At 48.1% G+C, this 19,793-nt stretch overlaps 1 protein-coding gene across 1 annotated transcript in view; it reads right to left on the bottom strand.

Annotated features, from left to right (window-relative positions):
• meiosin (meiosis initiator) overlaps nt 1-15,903 on the bottom strand; it is a 54,447-nt gene extending 38,544 nt beyond the window's left edge. The window contains exons 1-4 of the mRNA XM_085973348.1: nt 15,824-15,903; nt 12,074-12,204; nt 5,167-5,257; nt 925-1,030 (exon numbers count right to left, since the gene is read on the bottom strand). Of these exons, the coding sequence (XP_085829474.1) occupies nt 925-1,030; nt 5,167-5,257; nt 12,074-12,204; nt 15,824-15,874 (379 nt within the window). The 5' untranslated portion in view covers nt 15,875-15,903. The remainder of the gene's footprint in view (nt 1-924; nt 1,031-5,166; nt 5,258-12,073; nt 12,205-15,823) is intronic.
• Nucleotides 15,904-19,793: the final 3,890 nt, after the last annotated feature.

The following is a 19,793-nucleotide window of genomic DNA, read 5'->3' as shown; positions in this document are numbered from 1 at the left end:
CCAGAGAATACTGGTGCAGGAGACAGTGCATTGTCCTTTGACCTAGGTTCAAATCCAACCATATCAATTGGATGGCCGTTTTTTTTCCTCTGTCAGATGGGACAGCAGTTCAGATCTCTGAACCCAGACTTGGAATTTGTCACATTGGGATAGGATATGTACTTAAGCAGCGATTCAAGAAGAAGGCCCATCACCACCTTCTCAAGGGCAACTAGAAACATAGAAACATAGAAGATAGGAGCAGGAGTAGGCCATTCGGCCCCTCGAGCCTGTTCCGCCATTCAATGAGATCATGGCTGATCATCCAAATTCAGTCCTCTGTCCCTGCTTTCTCCCCATAGCCTTAAGAAATATATCTAACTCCTTCTTGAATATATTTAATGAATTGGCCTCCACTGCCTTCTGTGGTAGAGAATTCCACAGGTTCACCACTCTCTGGGTGAAGAAATTCCTCCTCATCTCTGTCCTAAATGACTTACCCCTTATCCTTAGACTGTGACCCCTGGTTCTGGACTCCCCCGCCATCGGGAACATCCTTCCTGCATCTAGTCTGTCTAATCCTGTTAGAATTTTATAAGTTTCAATGAGATCCCCTCTCATTCTTCTAAACTCCAGCGAGTATGGATGGGCAATAAATGCCGGCCTTGGCCATATCCAGAGAACACATAAAAGAACGACGGTCTCTAATCGTCAAGCTCCCAAAATCGCGAGGAAGCCTCTGGGCTCCTGACCATGGAATCCTGCTGCCCTATTTGTGGCTGTCCAGTCAAAGGTCAGCCCAAAGCATGAGGAACCTTGGAACAAGGAAGGACCTGTTAGTCCACCAAGCTAGGAGCTCAGAGACAGCACAGGTGGTTCCGCTAACTCACGGGAGACTCGTAAAGCATGAAGATGCTGCTTGAGTTGAAGGTGGCATACACTCACCACTTTCATCTATCTCCACATAATGATTCTTCAGCAGGGATTTAGTGTTGCTGATGTGCCTGTTAAGAAATGCAATGTAACGCAAAACCTGGTTCAGAACCTCCTTCTGTAAAAGAGAAGAGCACTTGCATTGATATAGTGCCTTTTATAAGGACATCCCAAAGCGATTCACAGTCAATTAAGTACTTCTGAAGTGCAGTTTGCCTGGTGTAATGCAAATACATCAGACAAACAACACACAGCAAGCTTCCACAAACAGCAATGAGATAAATGAGCAGTGAATCTGCATTTGGTTGAGGGATTAAATGTTTGGACAGTGCACCGGGAGATCGCCACTGCTTTTCTTGGTGGGATCTTTAACATCCACCTGAACAGGCAGACAGGGCATCGGTTTAATAGCTTATCTGAAAGACAGACCTCCAAAAGTGCAGCACTCCCTCAGTACTACCACTGAAGCGTCAGCTTGGATTAAGTGCTCAAGTCTCTGGAGGGGTGGGGGGGGGGGGGCGGGCTGGCTTCAACCATGACCTTCGGACTCGGAGGCGAGAGTGCTACCCACTGAGCCACGGCTGAAAGTAAATGCTTTCTTGCTTGCTTTCCCTCAAGGTCATGCATGGCACAGACAGATGCAGAGCAAAAGCCCCTTTAATGTGCCACAGCCCCGACCTCAGAGAAGCATTTCTCTGTATTTCCCCACACCAGCCACTGTGAGAGAGCCAATTAGTATCAAATCAGGGACTGAACTGTGTTGTACACCCGTCCTCATTAGATGTCCCAAACTCATTGCACACAGGACTATTAAAGCCAGCAGACAGAGGAGACTTTCGTCCCATTAGTCTGGGCTGGATTTCACTCAAAGTCCCAAAGATGAAAGGATAGTATCTAACCCAATGTTATCCAGTACGTAATGTACTAACCACATGTGGCTTAGTGGGAATGCAGATGTGGCTAATTGCATTTCTGATTCATAAATACATAATGAGTAATAGACACCGTCTTTGGGCACGTGATCGCAACACTTATATTCGCACGGCATATGATGCATGTGCACTTTAACCTTTTTGTTGGTTAAGACGACGAAAAACAGAGTGTGCAAGTGTTTGTTGATTATTGTGAGTGCTTTAATGCCTTGGTGTGGAGATGCCGGAGTTGGACTGGGGTGGACAAATGTAAGAAGTCACACAACACCAGGTTATAGTCCAACAGCTTTATTTGAAATCACAAGCTTTCGGAGTGCTGCTCCTTCGTCAGGTGAAGTGGAGAAATGCATAAAGACACAGCTTATATAGTCAGAGAATAATGTCAGATGTTTACAGGTAATCTTGCCAACTGCCATTTATCACACCTCGGCAGAGAGATAATCACAGCAATCAAAGGTGTGAATGGTGTCCAAACAGGTCAGTCAGGAAAACATTACATCAAAGAACAATGAGGTGGGGTCACAAGGGGTCTTCGAGACACACAACGCAAAATCGTCGAGCAGAAACTGATAGCCAAGTTCCACACCCATGAGGACGGCCTCAACCGAGATCTTGGGTTCATGTCACGCTACATGTAACCCCACCTGACGCAGGGTCATCCAGACTCGAGTCGACATTGGCTTGTTCTCTCTACACAGATGCGGCCGGACCTGCTGTGATTTCCAGCAAAAAAAAAATGTTTTTTGTCTGTTTTTTTGTTTTTCATACAGACCCCAGCATCTGCAATATTTGACCCCTTGTGACCCCACCTCATTGTTCTTTGATGTAATGTTTTCCTGACTGACCTGTTTGGACACCATTTACACCTTTGATTGCTGTGATTATCTCTCTGCCGAGGTGTGATAAATGGCAGTTGGAAACATTACCTGTAAACATCTGACATTATTCTCTGACTATATAAGCTGTGTCTTTATGCATTTCTCCACTTCACCTGACGAAGGAGCAGCGCTCCGAAAGCTTGTGATTTCAAATAAAGCTGTTGGACTATAACCTGGTGTTGTGTGACTTCTTACATTTAATGCCTTGGTTACTGAATGGTGGTAAGATGTTTATTAAGTAAATATACGCGCGTGAAATACATTTACCTGTATCCTGTATTATGCCGCTTTCTATTAAAAGTAGTGCATGTGGCTGAAATGGTGTCGCCGTAGCCAGGCCTGTGGCTATTCAGTGATTTCTGTTGGGACAACACTGCACTAACCCAATGCGCCATCCAGTCCCGCCCACCCCATCTCCTGCATTTTTTAATTGTCATTAATGCTACCCTTACAGAGCTGTTCCTCTATTTTCTAAGTTCACTTAGCTCTAGTTGGTAGCTCTACCAAAGAGTCAGCACAGGCACGATGGGCCAAATGGCCTAGTTTCGGTGCCGTATCACTCTTGTGATTTTATGGGGGAAAAATTCAGTTGGTTAGCGCCTCCCGTTAGCCAACGGGGCGCTTGGAACTTAGTGCCCGACCGCGGCGATTTTAGCGCCACTCGCAAAATTGACCAGTCCTTTTGCGGCAGCGCTAAACACTACCACCACGATCTCCTGCGCCCGCAGATCGTGACATCAGCCGAGTGTGCAATGCCTCGGTAGCGCCCCGGACCAGATATTGAGTCGCGCCCCCTGCCTTAGCGCCTGCCGCTAGGAACAACAGGTAGAGGGGAACGTTTTCAAGTCGGGAAGGGGCTGGGGGAGCGCTATTTAAAGGCGGGCACTTCCTGCCTTTTCTTGCCGGCAAAATTTTTGGTACACGCAGGTTGAGAGGCAGAGAGATGTCTGGAGAGATATAACGCTGTCCTAAGGAGTTTTGGCCCTCAGCACCACTTTTGAGCTTCCTAAGTGCCGAGCTCTTTCCCTGGGCCTGTCCATTAGTGCTTCCAACACAATTGCTTTGAAGGTCTCTCCAGGCCGAGATTCAAGGCTGCAATGAGCAGGCCGGCAAGATGGCCCCACCCCTTTAAGAACATGGACGGCGCCAGTCTGTCTGGCTTCCATGGTAACGGACATCGCCTGAGCTTCGGTAGTGTTCTGAGGTAGCGGCTCGCTCCCTGACGTTAGCGCCTTAAGCGAGGTGTGTAGCGCCTGATTTAGCGCTCAAATCACGTCCAGGGGCCGATAGAGGCAAATTTTACAGTCGGAGACGATAATTAGCGCCGGCCCGGCCGATATTAGCGGCCCAAAATGGCCGATACCCAATTTCCCCCCCCCCCCAATGACTTTTCATGGGAACATTGGAACAGGAGCAGGCCATTCAGCCCCTCGAGCCTGTTCCGCCATTCAATTAGATCTTGGCTGATCTGTATCTTAACTCCATTTACCCGCCTTGGTTCTGTAACCCTTAATACCCTTGCCTAACAAAAATCTGTCAGTCTCAGTTTTGACATTTTCAAATTGACTCCCCCCGCCCAACCCCCCAGCCTCAACAGCTTTTTGGGGGCGAACGTTCCAGATTTCAACTATCCTTTGTGTGAAGAAGTGCTTCCTGACATCACCCCTGAACGGCCCGGCTCTAATTTTAAGGTTACGTCCCCTTGTTCTGGACTCTCCCACCCAAAAAAATAGGTTCTCTCCATCTACCCTATCAAATCCTTTAATCATCTTAAACAACTCAATCAGATCACCCCTTAATCTCCTATACTCAAGGGAATACAAGCCTAGTCTACGCAATCTGTCCTCAAAATTTAACCCTTTTATCCCCGGTATCGTTCTAGTGAATCTGCGCTGCACCCCCTCCAAGGCCGATATATCCTTCCTGAGGCACGGTGCCCAGAACTGAACGCTGTGCTCCAGATGCGCTCTAACCAGAGTTTTATACAACTGTAGCATAACCTCCACTTCTTTGTATTCCAGCCCATTCGAGACAGAAACATAGAAGATAGGAGCAGGAGTAGGCCATTCGGCCCCTCGAGCCTGTTCCGCCATTCAATGCGATCATGGCTGATCATCCAAACTCAGTACCCTGTCCCTGCTTTCTCCCCATATCCCTTGATCCCTTTAGCCTTAAGAAATATATCCAACTCCTTCTTGAATATATTTAATGAATTGGCCTCTACTGCCTTCTGTGGTAGAGAATTCCACAGGTTCACCACTCTCTGGATGAAGAAATTCCTCCTCATCTCAGTCCTAAATTAGCCTTTTAAATTTTTTTTTGCACCTGTCCACTCGCTTTTCCCATGTTTAATTACCAAGGATGTGAGGCCAATTCAGACTTGCTTCAGCTGAGGGACTGCGTGTTATGGAGTGTTACTGAACAACTTGGTTTGTTTTTTGTACCTTTGTGAGCCGCTTCTCCCGTTTCTGCGAAGGGACCGGCAGAATGGCGGCCAGCTCCCGTAGCGAGTTCACATTGCTGCGGTACTGCTCCCTGGGAAGAGATGTTAATAACAGGTTCCTGAGAGGACGTTTGTTTCTTAAGTCGATCGTTTGCAACAACAACAAAAAAACAACGGGAGGGAGTGAGGTGGCAGAAAGGAGGAGGAGAAGAGGGAGAAGTGAGGGTGAAAAAAAAGAGTGAGGAGAGAAGAGACGGAGAGGGAGAGGGGAAAGTAAAAAGAGGTCGGGAGAAAAGCGAGGACAGGAAGATAGTAGGGAGAGCTAGGGAATGAAAGATGCAGAGAGGGAAGTGAGGGAGAGAGAAAGGAAGGGAGAAATGACGAGATGTGGGAGAGAGGGAAAGGAGATAAGAGAAGGGAGAAGTAGTACAAATCTGACTCCCGCCTGTGTGTGCCTGTTACAGAGTTTCAGCCACTGGGAACATGTACTGGAAAATCGTGGAATGCAGCAGTTTCCCAAAAGGTGCTGCCGGTGGGCGAAGCTCCGTGCTGGGAGCACACAAACAGAAAACTTAACTCTTTAGTCTCTGCTAAAGTACCATTAGAATTGGGAAGGGAGCTTAAACCTCGATCAGAATCATTTTAAAAGGCAAACTCTAACCCCAGTTTTTGCATTCCCAAAATCAAACCTATCCCAAATTCGACTCACTCGTTCTGGCTGCAGTATTATTGCTGCCCATCTCAGGGTGGGTGCTGGCTGAGGCCTCGCAGTACCATCTACTGGGCAACAGTGGATATTATTTTTACAATATAAGCATACAACAACAACGTGCATTTATATAGCTCCTTTAACGTAGCATTACATCGAATTTACAGCACCAAAACCATTCGCCATTCAGCACAACTGGTCCATGCCGGTGTTTATACTCGGCACGAGCCTCCTCCCACCCGACTTCATCTAACCCTATCTGATGTAAGAAAACTACTAGGCACTTGGTCTAAGCGTTAAACAAAGCTTTAATCAACTGTTTTACAACATGGAGGTCTAGTTGTGTCCTTCACTAGTTCCTGTTAAGAATGTCCTGCACAAGCTGGGCCCGTGTCCAAGTATTTATACTCTCCCTGGACGGCGCCACCCGTAGGCCGCTCAGTGTTATTTCATAAGTCTTTCTTTCATGAATGACCGATTCATGTCACTATCAGCATAACCTTCTATTCCTTTCTCCCTCACGTGTTTATCTAGCTTCCCCTTAAATGCATCTATACCATTCGCTTCAACCACTCCCTGTGGTAGCGAGTTCCACATTCTCTGGGTAAAGCAGTTTTTCCTGAATTCTCTATCGGATTTATTAGTGACTATCTTATATTGATGGCCCCTAGTTTTGGGCTCCCCCACAAGCGGAAATGTCCCAAGACGCTTAAACAAATTTCCTTTGGTTTAGGGGCAGCAGTGATTACGACCAAGAGGTCAAGTTCACGAGACAGGCTTGTGGTTTTTGTAATTTGGGTATGACCGCCCCCTGAAGCACGTTTAGCCACAAGATGCAAGACCGCTTCCAGAAACTCTGCTGAGATTTAAGCCTCTGACTTTGTGAAAAGAAAAAAGAACTCACATTGGTACAGCGTCTTTCACAGCCTCAGAGCGCCTCACAGCCAACGAAGTACTTTGGAAGTGTAGTCACGGTTGTAACATAGGAAACACGGCGGTCAACTTGCACACAGCAAGCTCCCACCAACAGCAGTGAGATAATTGACCAGTTCATCTGTTTTAGTGGTGTTGGTTTTGAGGGATAAATATTGGCCAGGACACCGGAGAGAACATAAGAAATAGGAGCTGGAGTAGGCAATTCGGCCCCTCGAGCCTGCTCCGCCATTCAATAAGATCATGGCTGATCTTCTTCCTCAACTCCGCACTATCCCCATATCCCTTAATTCCCTTCGTTCTCAAAAAATTCCCAGAGAACTCGCCTGCTCTTTGAATCATGCCATGGGATCTTTAATATCCACTGAGAGGGCAGTCAGGGGGTCTCAGTTTAACATCTCAATTCAATTCAATTTTATTTGTCATATATGCAGCAGACGTGTGTGCTGCACAATGAAATGTTGATTTTTACGAGTCCTCCCAACACTGGAATAAATATGGCATAGCAATGATAAAAATACTAATAGAAATACAGTAATAATAAATAAAACAACAGTAATAAATAATAATAAATTATTCATTCATGAGTCTTATGGCCTGGGGGTAGAAGCTGTTTCGAAACCTGCTGGTACGAGACCGTATGCTTCGGTATCTCTTACCGGACGGGAGCAGGGCAAAGAGGTTGTGGCTGGGGTGGCTCGCGTCTTTGATGATTCTCAGGGCCTTCCCCCGGCACCCCTCGGGGTAGATATCCTGCACAGCAGGTAGTTTAATTCCTATAGTGTGTTGTGCAGCTTTCACCACCATCTGTAGAGCCTTGCGGTCTGTGGCGGTGCAGTTGCCATACCAGGTAGTGATGCAGCCGGACAGGATGCACGGCAGCACGGTGGCATAGTGGTTAGCACTGTTGCCTCACAGCGCCAGGGACCCGGGTTCAAATCCAGCCTCGGGTGACTGTCTGTGTGGAGTTTGCACATTCTCCCTGTGTTTGCGTGGGTTTCCTCCGGGTGCTCCGGTTTCCTCCCACAGTCCAAAGATGTGCGGGTAAGGTTGATTGGCCATGATAAAAAAAAAAAAATTGGCCCTTAGTGTTAGGGGGGATTAAATATGTGGGGTTACGGGGATAGGGCTTGGGTGGGATGGCTGTCGGTGTAGGGACCTGGTGCTAGGGTTTGGATGATCAGCCATGATCTCGTTGAATGGCGGAGCAGGCTCAAAGGGCCGAATGGCCTACTCCTGCTCCTAGTTTCTATGTTTCTATACTCTCGATGGTGCACTGGTAGAAGTTGGTGAGAATCTGGGGGGCCATTCCAAATTTCTTCAGTCTCCTGAGGAAGAACAGGCGATCTAATCCAAAAGACGGCACCTCCAACAGTGCAGCACTCTCTCAAGACTACAGTGAGGCGTCAGCCCTGAATTATGTGCTCAAGTCTCCAGACTGGAGCTTGAACCCGTGATTCCGAGATAAGGGTGCCACCCACTGAGCCAAAAGCTGACAATCGTAGCCTAAGTTTGGCTCTAAACTGAACTAACCCATATAATCCTGGGGCAGACAGTGTAACACAGGTCTGCTGCACCGCACTGCACTAAACAGTACAACGACGCCCCGTGCTGAACACTGTAAACTGGGGTTAGATCAAGAACTCTTCAGACGACCTCTGACAGCTTGCCCTTGGTAGCTGGCCTTTTAGGAGATGCATGAGGGTTGCAATGAGCAGCATATTTTCACTTCCTTGCAGAAGTGTCCCAATTACACTACTTGAAGTTTGCAGTGCTCCTGTATATTGAGCAACCTAGAAATGACTGTGCAATATTAACAAATGAACACTGGACACATCCGCCACTTTAATGCAGCCAATAATCCTAAAAAGTGAATGGTGGACCCCCTACAAATACTAACACACCCCGGGACCCCCTACAAATACTGACGCACCCCGGGGCCCCCTACAAATACTGACACACCCAGGGACCCCCCTACAAATACTGACACACCCAGGGACCCCCTACAAATACTGACGCACCCAGGGACCCCCTACAAATACTGACGCACCCAGGGACCCCCTACAAATACTGACACACCCAGGAACCCCCTACAAATACTGACGCACCCAGGGACCCCCTACAAATACTGACGCACCCAGGGACCCCCTACAAATACTGACACACCCAGGGACCCCCTACAAATACTGACACACCCAGGGACCCCTACAAATACTGACACACCCAGGGACCCCCTACAAATACTGACACACCCAGGGACCCCCTACAAATACTGACACACCCCGGGACCTCCTACAAATACTGTACTGACACACCCAGGGACCCCCTACAAATACTGACACACCCCGGGACCCCCTACAAATACTGACACACCCAGGGACCCCCTACAAATACTGACGCACCCAGGGACCCCCTACAAATATTAACACACCCAGGGACCCTCTACAAATACTGACACACCCAGGGACCCCCTACAAATACTGACACACCCCAGGACCCCCTACAAATACTGACACACCCAGGGACCCCCTACAAATACTGACACACCCAGGGACCCACTACAAATACTGACACACCCAGGGACCCCCTACAAATACTGACACACCTAGGGACCCCCTACAAATACTGACACACCCAGGGACCCCCTACAAATACTGACACACCCAGGGACCCCCTACAAATATTAACACACCCAGGGACCCCCTACAAATACTGACACACCCAGGGACCCCCTACAAATACTGACACACCCAGGGACCCCCTACAAATACTGACACACCCAGGGACCCCCTACAAATACTGACGCACCCAGGGACCCCCTACAAATATTAACACACCCAGGGACCCTCTACAAATACTGACACACCCAGGGACCCCCTACAAATACTGACACACCCCAGGACCCCCTACAAATACTGACACACCCAGGGACCCCCTACAAATACTGACACACCCAGGGACCCACTACAAATACTGACACACCCAGGGACCCCCTACAAATACTGACACACCTAGGGACCCCCTACAAATACTGACACACCCAGGGACCCCCTACAAATACTGACACACCCAGGGACCCCCTACAAATATTAACACACCCAGGGACCCCCTACAAATACTGACACACCCAGGGACCCCCTACAAATACTGACACACCCAGGGACCCCCTACAAATACTGACACACCCAGGGACCCCCTACAAATACTGACACACCGAGGGACCCCCTACAAATACTGACACACCCAGGGATCCCCTACAAATACTGACACACCTAGGGACCCCCTACAAATACTGACACACCCAGGGACCCCCTACAAATACTGACATACCCAGGGACCCCCTACAAATACTGACACACCCAGGGACCCTCTACAAATGCTGACACACCCAAGGACCCCCTACAAATATTGACACACCCAGGGACCCCCTACAAATGCTGACACACCCAGGGACCCCTCTACAAATACAGACACACCCAGGGACCCCCTACAAATGCTGACACACCCAGGGACCCTCTACAAATACAGACACACCCAGGGACCCCTCTACAAATGCTGACACACCCAGGGACCCCCTACAAATACTGACACACCCAGGGACCCCCTACAAATACTGACACACCCAGGGACCCCCCTACAAATACTGACACACCCAGGGACCCCCTACAAATACTGACACACCCAGGGACCCCTACAAATACTGACACACCCAGGGACCCCCTACAAATACTGACACACCCAGGGACCCCCTGCAATTATATCCTAACTTGTATCCTAACAAAAGGCAGCATCAGCTACCGAAAGGCTATCCTTACACAAAACAAATACAGAAAGAAAAAAGAAGCCTGGAAATGACTGTTGCCAGTGTGAACCGACAAAGATCAACGTGGTTTAAAGACAGTCTTTGGTTCTGCTGCCTTAACGCAAGCATTAACCCGCTTATTTTCAATCGGTAAATGCCACCAGAAAAATACAGACAGAGGAATGTCACACGAATGCTTCTCTATTAGTATTTCCTTTCGTCATTTCTAGGCTACTGAACCGGACATTTTTGAGAAACTGCGCTTGCTCTTGGGGTCCCGTTGCAGAATCTCAAGTTCTGTGCAGTGCTGTTCGAAAACCTTTATGTTATTGTTAACAAACCCACACCATTCTGTAGTTCATGCAATGGGCTGGAATTTGCTGGAGTGGGGCATCTCGCGGTGTGCCCGGTAGTTTCGACCTTTTCCTGCACAATTCAGCTCAAAAAAAGTTTGCCCTGTGTGGTAAACCACTTTTATCGTTCACTATCGTTACACTGTGGTTATCACTGTTTATATCGTTACACTATGGTTATCACTGTTTACACTGTTGTATCACTACACAAGGTCACCTCTTGTCACACTGTTATACCTGGGCTGACCACAGCTGACTCCGCCCATGGCTCCGCCTGCTTGCCCAGGTATAAAGGTGGTCGACTGGCTGGTATTCCTCCTTGTTGGATCCGATCACCCACGAGGGTGGGCTCTGTTATTTAGCCAATAAAAACCTATAGTTACTAACTTAACTCGTCACTTTTCATGAACTGAATTGATAGGTATATCACCCTGTAAGTTGCTGGAAGTGCGAGCTGATAACGGTGCTGCGAGGGCAATGGGGCATCTCGGAAATTGGTGAACAACGGGACCAACAGGCTATCTCCTTAACCAGTGAGATTCAAGGATTGAGAAATAAACAGAGGAAGGACTGAGAAGGAAATAGGGTGATTTAGAGTCAAATCAGGTACAGAAAGAGAAATAAAGAGAGGGAAAGACAGACTGGATTCAGTGAGAGAAAAAGAGAGACAGAAAAGAAAAGTAAGCTGTTTTTTAAATTTTAATATTCATTTTAAAGTCTCCAACAACAATTTACTACATGAAGGAATGAGATTTCACTTTTAATTGTTCACTTTCTGGGCCAGAGGAGTTGACTGGTAGTCATCAACAATAATCACGTCCTTAAAAGGGTACTTACGCTATTAATTACCAGACGTATTATTCTGTGGCGAGTTTAATGCGCAATTAATGCGCAAATGCAGCAACTTCATGAAACTCACTGTGTGGTTAAATGCGCGATGCAGTTGTCGCGAGGCTAACGGCGGTGTGGCTCAAACCGACCAGCAACCTGTGGCAATTCTCAATTCACGGGGTATCTCTTCCTCGCCACCAAGTTGCTGGCCGATTTACACATTCATAATGGCGTGCGTCATTCGCTACTCTTCCAGCAAATTCTGGCTCAGATATCTTACCTTTGCTTTCGACGATGTTGTAGAGGCGACAGTTTAATTTTCTGGCTGTCCGGGGTCAGCAGCTCTCTGTAATTCAAAGACAGAATGTCCCTCCTTGATGGAATCTCCGCATTTTGCTCAAAGTCCCAATCCTGCAGTTATTTAAAAAGTAAAACAGTTCATCAGGGAAGCAATGATAAAAAATAGTAATCTTGTGTTTGATAACCGCCATTGGCAGCACGAACGGAGAAAGACCTCTGAGGAGGAGGAATACAAACAAGTGACATTTCGGGCAAACAGCACAAGGCTTATAAATGCTTTAAGTGAGATCTAATGGCTTAATGGATAAATATATTGGAATGGCCGTGAGTCACACAGACCAGAATCATCATCTTCTTAGGCAGTCCCTCGGAACCGAGGATGATTTGCTTCCACACTAAAAATGAGTTCTCAGGTGACTGATGAGTCCAATGCGGGACCTACAGTCTCTGTCACAGGTGGGGCAGACGGTGGTTGAAGGGGGCGGGTGGGTGTGGGGTGCTTGGGTTGACGTGCGCTCCTTCCGTTGTTGGCGCTTGGCTTCCGCTTGCTCCTGGCGATGAGACTCGAGGTGTTCGGCGCCTTCCCGGATGCTTCTCCTCCACTTTGTGCGGTCTTGGGCCAGGGATTCCCAGGTGTCGGTGGGGATGTTGCACTTTTTCCAAGGAGGCTTTGAGGGTGTCCTTGAAGCGTTTCCTCTGCCCACCTGGGGCTCCCTTGCCGTGCCGGAGCTCTGAGTAGAGCGCTTGTTCTGGGAGTCTCGTATCGGGCATGCGGACAATGTGACCCATCCATCGGAGCTGATCGAGCGTGGTCAAAGCTTCGATGCTGAGGATGTTGGCCTGAGCAAGAACACTTGAGCAAGAATGGTCCCAGGTTCGGGTGCAGTTAGTTAATCTCAAATGAGATTGTGGAACTGGCCACCACAGGGAGTAGTTGAGGCGAATAGTATAGTATAGCATTTAAGGAGAAGCTTGATAAGCACATGGAGGAGAAGGGAATAGAGGGTTATGCTGATAGAGTTAGATCAGGAAGGACGGGAAGAGGCTCGAGTGGAGCATAAACGGCGGCATTGACTGGTTGGGCCGAATGGCCTGTTTCTGTGCAGTATAATCTACGTAATTCTAGGTAAATGAGATGACGGCAGCGCTACAACTGCTCGCACTCCTGATGTGTGTCCCTGCTGGAAGGTCTGAGTGTGTTCTGAGATTGGACAAGGGCTGGACCGGGCTCGACTATGATGTCTATCCCCTCCCCCCTCCCCCCGCCCCCCAACCCCCCCTGTTCAATAACCTGGCAGGACTTATTGTGCAGGCTCACATATGAAGAAATGACCACTTGGGAAAGCACCTGGACAGCTCCAAGCACCCATTGGAATCGTACTCCAGCAAGGGTCAGCACCTTCACGGGAGGAGGAGGGGAAGAAAATTGGAAAGTTAAAGAGAAAGTGAAAAAGATTGTGAATGCTTGACTCGTTAATTATGTCCAATATCTCATTTGCATTATCGCAAATCCAGTGAGTCACTGCCCTATTTTGCACCATTTTGGTAATAACCTCTGGAAAGTAGACCAACAACAACTTGTATTTATATAGCGCCTTTAACGTAGTAAAACGTCCCAAGGCGCTGCACAGGAGTATTTTAAGACAATAAATTTGACACCGATCCACATAAGGAGAAATTAGGGCAGGTGACCAAAATCTTGGTCAAAGAGGTAGATTTTAAGGAACATCTTAGAGGAGGAGAGAGAGGAAGCGAGGCGGAGAGGTTTAGGCAGGGAATTCCAGAGCTTAGGGCCCAGGCAACAGAAGGCACGGCCACCAATGGTGGAGCGATTATAATCAAGGATGCGCAAGAGGGCAGAATTAGTGGAGCGCAGATATCTCGGGGAGGGTTGTGGGGCTGGAGGAGATTACAGAGATAGGGAGGGGGCGAGGCCGTGGAGGGATTTGAAAACAAGGATGAGAATTTTGAAATCGAGGCGCTGCTTAACCGGGAGCCAATGTAGGTCAGCGAGCACAGGGAGTGATGGGTGAACGGGACTCGGTGCGAGTTAGGACACGGGCAGCCAAGTTTTGGATGACCTCAAGAACAAATGATTAGTTGCTGCCCACAACCTATATTTTATTTGCCTTGTGCAATTCATGCTGAAAAATTACAGTATTTTGGCAAAAGAGCCAGAGGGGCAATGAGGAGAATTTTTTTTTACGCTGCAAGCCATTATGATCTGGAACGCACTGCCTGAAAGGGCGGTGGAAGCAGATTCAATAGTAACTTTCTAAAGGGAATTGGATTTGTGCTTGAAAAGGAAATATTTGCAGGGCTACGGGGAAAGAGCAGAGGGGCAGTGGGACTACTCTACCAAAGAACCGGCACAGGCACGATGGGCCGAATGGTCTCCTTCTGTGCAGTATGATTCAGTCAGCAAGTCATGCTGCATGTGGTGAGTGTAGTGATTAGCAGGATTTGTCACAGGGCGTTGTACCAAATCACTTGCCCATGCCAATGGATATCAATATGCAATCCCTCCCTTGTACAAAGGCTTATGCAAAGGTGCGATTGAGGTTGCTTATCAGGAAATCATAGTAAGAATTTATTTCACGATAGAATTTTGTCCTTTGTGTTCTTCCTATTATTAATTAGTGTGACTTTATTGAGAAGATAAGGCTGAAGAGTAGGACAGAAGAGGGTTAGTTTCTTCTGGTACCCCAACAGACAAACAAGAACAAACGGGTGAATGACAGTACTGTATTAAAACAGCATACAAGAGAATTTTAGCAAGCATTCTGACCAGTGAGCTACCAGAGGAAATGAAATCCCATTCTAGGGGAAGTAAATCAAGAAGCAAGGGGTTCGATAATGCCAAGCCTGGGTTTTAAAACCCGCAGATTGTTGGGGTGGGAAAGGGAGATTAAGGAGGGGAGGAATTCCACAGATTGGGAAAAAATGCACGAGGACGCATCCTCACTGCCATTTTCGCACCGGTGCAAAGCAGTTTTGGGTACACATCATGGCAAAAGTGGCAGTATAACTGGCCAAAGCTTCGATGCTGGGGATGTTGGCCTGAGCAAGAACACTGACGTTGGTGCGCCTATCCTGCCAATGGATTTGCAGGATCTTGCGGAGGCATTGTTGCTACCTCTCCAGTGCTTTGAGGTGCCTGCTGTACATGGTCCATGTCTCTGAAGCATACAGGAGGGCGGGTATCACTACTGCTCTGTAGACCATGAGCTTGGTGCTGGGTTTGAGGTACTGGTCTTCAAACACTCTCTTCCTCAGGTGACCGAAGGCTGCACTGGCACACTGAAGGCGGTGTTGGACTTCGTCATCGACGTCTGCCCTTGTTGACAGTAGGCGCCCGAGCACAAACAGCGGAAGGAGCGCACGTCAACCCAAGCACCCCACACCCACCCGCCCCTTCAACCACCATCTGCCCCACCTGTGACAGAGACTGTAGGTCCCGCACTGGACTCATCAGTCACCTGAGAACTCATTCTTAGTGTGGAAGCAAGTCATCCTCGGTTCCGAGGGACTGCCTAAGATGATGATAACTGGCCACCTGACACACTGCGTTATGAGACCACCCACACCCCACCCCCCCCGCCCCCAGATCATTAGAGGCCATCTCGCACCAGTTTTGTTTGCAAACCATTCAGCCTTAGAGTAGAAGACTGTGCTAGGAGTCTTGATTTCAATAGAGCAAGGAAGTAGGGAGGAGCAAGAGGGCACTTACCACCACTTCATGCTTCACTTGGATTAAGGAGGACATTATGCGCATAGGCATTCCTTTCCCTCTCTATCAATAAAAATCCTGGAAGCATAAAAGAAAGATTATTTCCAAGCTTCTGTACATTATTTTATTTGTTTTTTCTTTAGTTTTTGATCACAAAATGCTACTTTTATTCAATTTGGGCCAACTCTCACCATAGGAATAGTAGACCATTCAGCCCCTCGAGTCTGCTCTGCCATTCAATTAGGATCATGGCTGATCTGTACCTCAACCCCATATAGCTGCCATAGCTCCACATCCCTTGATACTCATATAGAACCCTATCCTTTGTATCTGTTGTTTTTTAAACCCCTACATTTTTAGGTCTCTTCCCATTATGCACCAGTCCCTGACCAGCCAGGGACCCTCTGCAGGCAGTTAAGAAGGCAAATGGTATGTTGGCCTTCATAGCGAGAGGATTCGAGTACAGGAACAAGGGATGTCTTGCTGCAGTTGTACAGGGCCTTGGTGAGACCACATCTTGAGTATTGTGTGCAGTTTTGGTCGCCTTATCTGAGGAAGGATGTTCTTGCCATGGAGGGAGTGCAGCGAAGATTCACCAGGCTGATACCTGGGATGGCAGGAATGACGTATGAGGAGAGATTGGATCGATTGGGCTTATATTCGCTGGAGTTTAGAAGAATGAGAGGGGATCTCATTGAAACTTATAAAATTCTAACAGGACTAGACAGACTAGATGCAGGCAGGATTTTCCCGATGGCGAGGGAATCCAGAACCAGGGGTCACAGTCTAAGGATAAGGGGTAAGCCATTTAGGACAGAGATGAGGAGGAATTTCTTCACCCAGAGAGTGGTGAACCTGTGGAATTCTCTACCACAGAAGGCAGTTGAGGCCAACTCATTAAATATATTTAAGAAGGAGTTAGATATATTTCTTAAGGCTAAAGGGATCAAGGGATATGGGGAGATGGCAGGGACAGGGTACTGAATTTGGATGATCAGCCATGATCTCATCAAATGGCGGAGCAGGCTCGAGGGGCCGAATGGCCTACTCCTGCTCCTATCTTCTATGCAGCCCCTCAGGGAGAAGAAATCAAAGGGGTCAGCTCCCTCGACTTGGAGCCAATTAGTCGACACCTGGTTACAAAGCCACTGTGCCAACACCCTGGGAATTAGACACTGCCTTGCGAAATGAAAGTTATTCTTTTTTTAACGGCGAGTGATTTTCTTAATGCTCAGGTCCACACAGAAGCCATCATTTTCACTGCCTCTGGGGCTTGGTTTGCAAAAATTGCGGTGGTCGGTAGCAAATGGCACTGCATATATTTAAGTGTGCAAACTCATGGGATGTATCACCCAATGTCATTCTGTGTCAGGGTATGTGCCCTACATAGGGTGCCGGTCAGGGGGAAATCAACAAGTCATTTTGTCTTGAAAGGAAAGGAAGTTACTGCAGCTTCTCTCTTTGCAAATTAGAATATAAGAACATAAGAAACAGGAGTGGGAGTCGGCCATTCGGCCCCTCGAGCCTGCTCCGCCATTCAATGAGATTGTCATAAATCGCAACTTCTACAAGAAGTAACTCAGGAAGTACTACTGGACAGCCAGCTGAGGGCGCCGTCCGAGGAGTATAAATACTCGGGCGTGGGCCCAACTTGGCCAGAGACAATCTGGAAACAGGAAGCAAGTGACTACTAACTAGACCTCCATGTTTTGTTACAAGTCGATTAAAGCCTTGCTTTATGTTCAACCAAGCGCGTAGTGAGTCTTTATTACGTCAGAGATCATGGCTGATCTTCGACCTCAACTCCACTTTCCCGCACTATCCCCATATCCCTTGATTCCCTTAATATCCAAAAATCTATCGATCTCTGTCTTGAATATACTCAACGACTGAGCCTCCACAGCCCTCTGGGGGAGAGAATCCCAAAGATTCACCGCCCTCTGAGTGAAGAAATTCCTCCTCATCTCAGTCCTAAACAGCCGACCCCTTATTCTGAGACTGTGACCCCTGGTTCTAGACTCCCCAGCCAGGGGAAACATCCTCCCTGCATCTACCCTGTCAAGCCCTGTAAGAATTTTATGTTTCAATGAGACTGCCTCTCATTCTTCTAAATTCTAGGGAGCATAGGCCTAATCTCCTCAATCTCTCCTCATAGGACACCCCCCATCCCAGGAATTTTAGCATAAGGAGTTGTGAGTAAAAAAAAATGGTGCAACGCTATTTGTCGTTGGCCATCACTTTCCGCTAAAGTGAACAAAGTTAACAATTTCAGCAGCTTAAAGAACTCAGGCTGCATTTGCCCGACACTATGGTACTTTGCTTTGTACCCAGCTGAAATAGTTGCCAGGGAGTCTCCAGTTAAGGCGGACCCTGACTTTGGAGTTACACTCCAAATTCAGGGTCGATCGGCAAAGGATAACCATTTCGCAGTGACAGTGTAGATCCAGCCTCGGGACGAAACCCTTCGCCATCCGACACGCAACTTGAAAAGGAAAGATTTGCAGGACTATGAGGGGAAAAAGAAAGAAAGGGGATTGGGACGAATTGGACAGCGCTTTCATACAGCCGGCACAGGGGTGACGGGTCGAATGGCCTCCTTCTGTGCTGTATGATTCCACAATTTACCCGTCTTTTCTCCTGATGGAGCTGCTATGTATTTTCTGTTTTATTTCAGATTTCCAACATTTACAAGTGTTTTTTTCGCCCCTGCCCTTTATATGTCGAGAGCTCGGGCTTTTGTTGTGAACACCCAGTTCCTCGACTGGATGACTCGACTCGGACTTGGATTTCAACAAAGACACTGGAGAACGATGCTGAACAACCACGCAATTAAATTCTCAACGTCAGCTTGGCTTAGTTGACAGCACTCCAGCCTGAATCAGAAGGCTACGGGTTCAAGCCCCACTTTAGAAGTTGAGCACATAACCTAAGCTGACACACTTCAGTTCCCTCTTTTGTATGTGATGTTACAATAAAGTCCCGCCTGTCTGTTCGGGTGCTATTTGTACAAAGTCAGGGAGTTCTCCCGGTGTTCTGCCCAACATTCACCGTCAAAAATAGAATAGCGATTCATCTCACTTGCTCGTAGGGTTAATGGTAGAATCGTACAGCATAGGAGGAGGTCATTCGGTCCATGGAATCTTGCTGTGTGCAATTTTACTGCTGTTTTTGCCTCTTATAACAAGTCGCTGCATTTTAATGTATTTCATTCTCGCTCAGGCTAACATCCCCAGCATCGAAGCTTTGACCACGCTCGATCAGCTCCGATGGACGGGCCACATCGTCCGCATGCCCGATACGAGACTCCCAAAACAAGCGCTCCACTCGGAGCTCTGGCACGGCAAGAGAGCCCCAGGTGGGCAAAGGAAATGCTTCAAGGACACCCTCAAAGCCTCCTTGAAAGAGTGCAACATCCCCACCGACACCTGGGAATCCCTGGCCCAATGACCGCACAAAGTGGAGGAGAAACATAGAAACATAGACGATAGGAGCAGGAGTAGGCCATTCGGCCCCTCGAGCCTGCTCCGCCATTCAATGAGATCATGGCTGATCATCTAAACTCAGTACCCTGTCCCTGCCTTCTCCCCATATCCCTTGACCCACTCACGGGAACCCCCTGTAATTACTGACCCACTCTCAGGGATCCCCCCTGTAATTACTGACCCACTCTCAGGGATCCCCCCTGTAATTACTGACCCACTCTCGGGGACCCCCTGTAATTACTGGCCCACTCTCAGGGGCCCCCTGTAATTACTGACCCACTCTCGGGAACCGCCTGTAATTACTGACCCACTCTCAGGAACCACCTGTAATTACTGACCCACTCTCAGGGGCGCCCTGTAATTACTGGCCCACTCTCGGGGACCCCCTGTAATTACTGACCCACTCTCAGGAACCACCTGTAATTACTGACCCACTCTCGGGAACCACCTGTAATTACTGACCCACTCTCAGGAACCACCTGTAATTA

This window comes from Somniosus microcephalus, chromosome 34 (genome assembly GCF_052327205.1).
Source record: "Somniosus microcephalus isolate GS21.2 chromosome 34, FLI_Smic_1.0, whole genome shotgun sequence".
NCBI lineage: Eukaryota > Metazoa > Chordata > Chondrichthyes > Squaliformes > Somniosidae > Somniosus > Somniosus microcephalus.
This window is presented reverse-complemented; position numbering and strand designations above follow the sequence as displayed.